The sequence below is a fragment of the Triticum aestivum genome, chromosome 7D, assembly GCF_018294505.1.
Source record: "Triticum aestivum cultivar Chinese Spring chromosome 7D, IWGSC CS RefSeq v2.1, whole genome shotgun sequence".
Taxonomy (NCBI): Eukaryota; Viridiplantae; Streptophyta; class Magnoliopsida; order Poales; family Poaceae; genus Triticum; species Triticum aestivum.
In genome coordinates this window covers 598,193,441-598,196,318 of record NC_057814.1, presented here as the reverse complement: position 1 = coordinate 598,196,318, position 2,878 = coordinate 598,193,441, and the positions used below count along the sequence as shown (strand labels likewise).

Genomic DNA, 2,878 nt, shown 5'->3' with positions numbered 1-2,878 from the left:
TCATGTAGAGCTCCTGGATAAAATCTGATTTTTATTTCATGCGTTAAAAATCCCATTACTGCTCACAGGAAGAACCCAGTACATTATTCAGTTATACACGAAATGTATATTCTAAAAGGGATGCAGGACCATCAACTCGTTGCAAAAATCAGAGCATTTTCAGTTACCCGAAATGCATGATCTAATTATTTTTTCTGCAGGATCATCGACTTATTACTCATTACAGGAGCCTCTACAGTGAAAAGAAACGGTGCCAATCACATCACAGAGATGAATATCAGAAGAGCGACAATGTAGCAACTACTACGACAAGCATCACAACAAACATTGTTCATCCATGGGACGCAACAATGCCTTCGTCGGCAGTTCTGAATCATGGAGCAGCGAGGCCAAAACAGACGGGGCTTCCCCCTCTCCCTGTCCTGTCAGGAACGGACCAAGTTCAGCTAAACACTAGAGCTGCTGAATTTTCTCAATCTATATCTATTCTATCTATCTATCTATCTATAGGCAAAATTTCTGCTGTCATCGTATCCGAGGTGGCGAAACTTGTGAAAAAGTGAACTCTCTATACTCCAGCTCTGATCTTTCTCTACTCTGCGTCGATATCCGGGTGCCGCAGCGCATCATAGGCTGAATCAGCAGGAATAATGTGGAAGTTAAGTGGCAGACAAATTATCAAGAACAGTATAATGATAGCATCAAGAAGGCAAAACCCAAATCAATATAAATATGCAAGGAACTAAGCTTTTAAGCACTGTCCATTCAAGGATGCAGCCTGAATTTTGTTCAGTGGCTAGAAGAAACTCAGTATATTATCTGCAAAGATGAACTGAGATGACTGGCACTGGACTTTGTTTGGCTTTTTAGGTTCCATATTTTTTACTAGCCACAAAATGTTACCAAACGGACGAACTGAATTATATCTGGATCAAGAAAAGAAATGTGGAAACAGTAGTTTCTTTCTACTAGCTTCAGAGTTCAGACCATCTTTTACGATCAGATCTGCACATCGTGCATACCAAATTCAGTATGACATGGAGAGAGGCTCACACCGGGGGTCCCGGACAGGATGACGACGACCTCGAGGGTCTCGCCGGAGCCGCCGTGGGGCAGGTCGACGACGAGCGGGGTGAGCCTCCCGTGGCGGCCCGCTCGGACGCACATGACGAAGGCGGGGCTCCGCGGCAGGTTGAGGTGCCTGGCCAGAGCGTTCCTCAGGTGGTTCACGCACCTCCCGAAGAACTGGAAATGGGACCAGCCTTCGTCGGCGTAGAGCCCCTCGGCGGTCGCCTGCACCACCCGGATCCGCCGCTCCGCCCTCGGCTCCTCCTGCCCGAACTACCAAAGAAGCATGAATTGTTATGTTGAGAAGGAGATCAAATCAAGGAAGCAATCTGAATTTCGACTCTGAATTTTCTTTCTGAATCTCGAGAAACAGAGCTGGCAGCAATGGCGGCAAGAAGCAATTCGAGAGCAATCTCACCGAAAGCGGCGGTGGAAGGCGAGGCGCGGCCTCTCTGGCTGGGATGGGCTCCACGGTCCAGTAGAACATGGTGCGGACGCCGCGGACGCGGACGCTGAGGTGGAGGCCACCGACGTTGCGGAGCACGACGTCCCCGCCCGCGCCCCCGATGGCCTGCCACATGATGGGCCTCAGCTCCGGCTGGTCGTACCTGCGCTGCTCGACGCGGAAGCGGCCGTGCCCGCCCGGCAGCGGCATGTCCGTGGCGGCGAGGTAGCGGCCGTAGGCGGCGCTGTGGAGGAGCAGGTACGGGCCGTCGCCGTCGGCGCTGTGGTACAAGTGCACCGTCCACGCCACGTTCAGCGACGCGCGGCGCTGGCTGAGGGTGACTCTCACCCCGTCGGCCGCGCCGGCGGTTCCGCAGCCGCACGTGCTGCCCGTCGTGGAACTGGTCCATCGGTCGCCGGCGCTGTGCCGCTTGGAGGTGGGCGCTGCGCGGTGGAGGAGGGCGTGAGAGGGTTTCTTGGTTCGTTTGGGGCTCCGGCCGGCCGGCGAGGAGAGGCGAGAGAAAGCTGTTGGTTGAGGCGGTTACGTTGGGCGCCAAGGCGAGGTATTTCAAGGTGCCTCGCACCATGGCCGTCCCGGGCTTTTGGGCACAAGGTGGGCTTTGCCGGCCTTTTGCTCGGCCCAGCCCGTAATCCTGTCCTTTTTTGTGAATCCATACTCGTTTTTTTAAGGAAAACTCAAGCTTTATTCATTTGCAATAACTGTTACGTCGTTTATGACGATTTATACAATTTCATGAAGTGGTTCCTTGAACCAATCAAAAGTGTCGGCGATCGGGACTACGACTGTTACGCCGTCCCCATTGAGGTCGACATTGACTGGCACTTAATGGTCGTCGATGACGGTGTACGCAGACTGCAGCTACAAACCAGGCCGCGGGGCGGCATAGTAGTATGGCGGGTATAGTTGTCGACCAGGGCGGCAGGGATTGCACGACCAACATCCGCCAGTTCACATGCTTTGGCGAAGGAGGTACTACGTGACCGGCCGCCGCCAAAGCACCCTCCCTCTTCTTTTGTTTGTGGCGGCCGATGTTGCGTGTTGTTGTGTTGACCTTGCGGACGGCCACCACCAACCGGTCCTCCTGCTCCGGCGTGATGGCGACCATCTCAATTGGCTCCATCATGGTGGTGGACGGCGAAGTTTAAGCTCCTTGTCCCCAAGATCTTCCATATATTAAGACTAGTTCGATCTGGCTTAGATAAACATATTCCAATAAAAAGGTTAAATTCTATATATAGGTATCTGCGGGCATTGTGAATCAACTAATCTATCTAGAAGTGAGTCAATATGGAAAATGCAAGAAAGGATACTAAATCTCGTCGTTAACTGAATTCTGAATAGAAA

At 52.4% G+C, this 2,878-nt stretch overlaps 1 protein-coding gene across 1 annotated transcript; it reads right to left on the bottom strand.

Moving 5' to 3' along the window:
* Positions 1-785: 785 nt before the first annotated feature.
* LOC123171375 (uncharacterized) lies at positions 786-2,657 on the bottom strand. The gene is made up of 3 exons (XM_044588903.1): positions 2,534-2,657; positions 1,487-2,037; positions 786-1,341 (listed from the first exon to the last, which is right to left on the bottom strand). The coding sequence occupies exons 1-3, from the start codon at positions 2,655-2,657 to the stop codon at positions 1,000-1,002; spliced, it is 1,017 nt and encodes a 338-aa protein (XP_044444838.1). The 3' UTR covers positions 786-999.
* Positions 2,658-2,878: the final 221 nt, after the last annotated feature.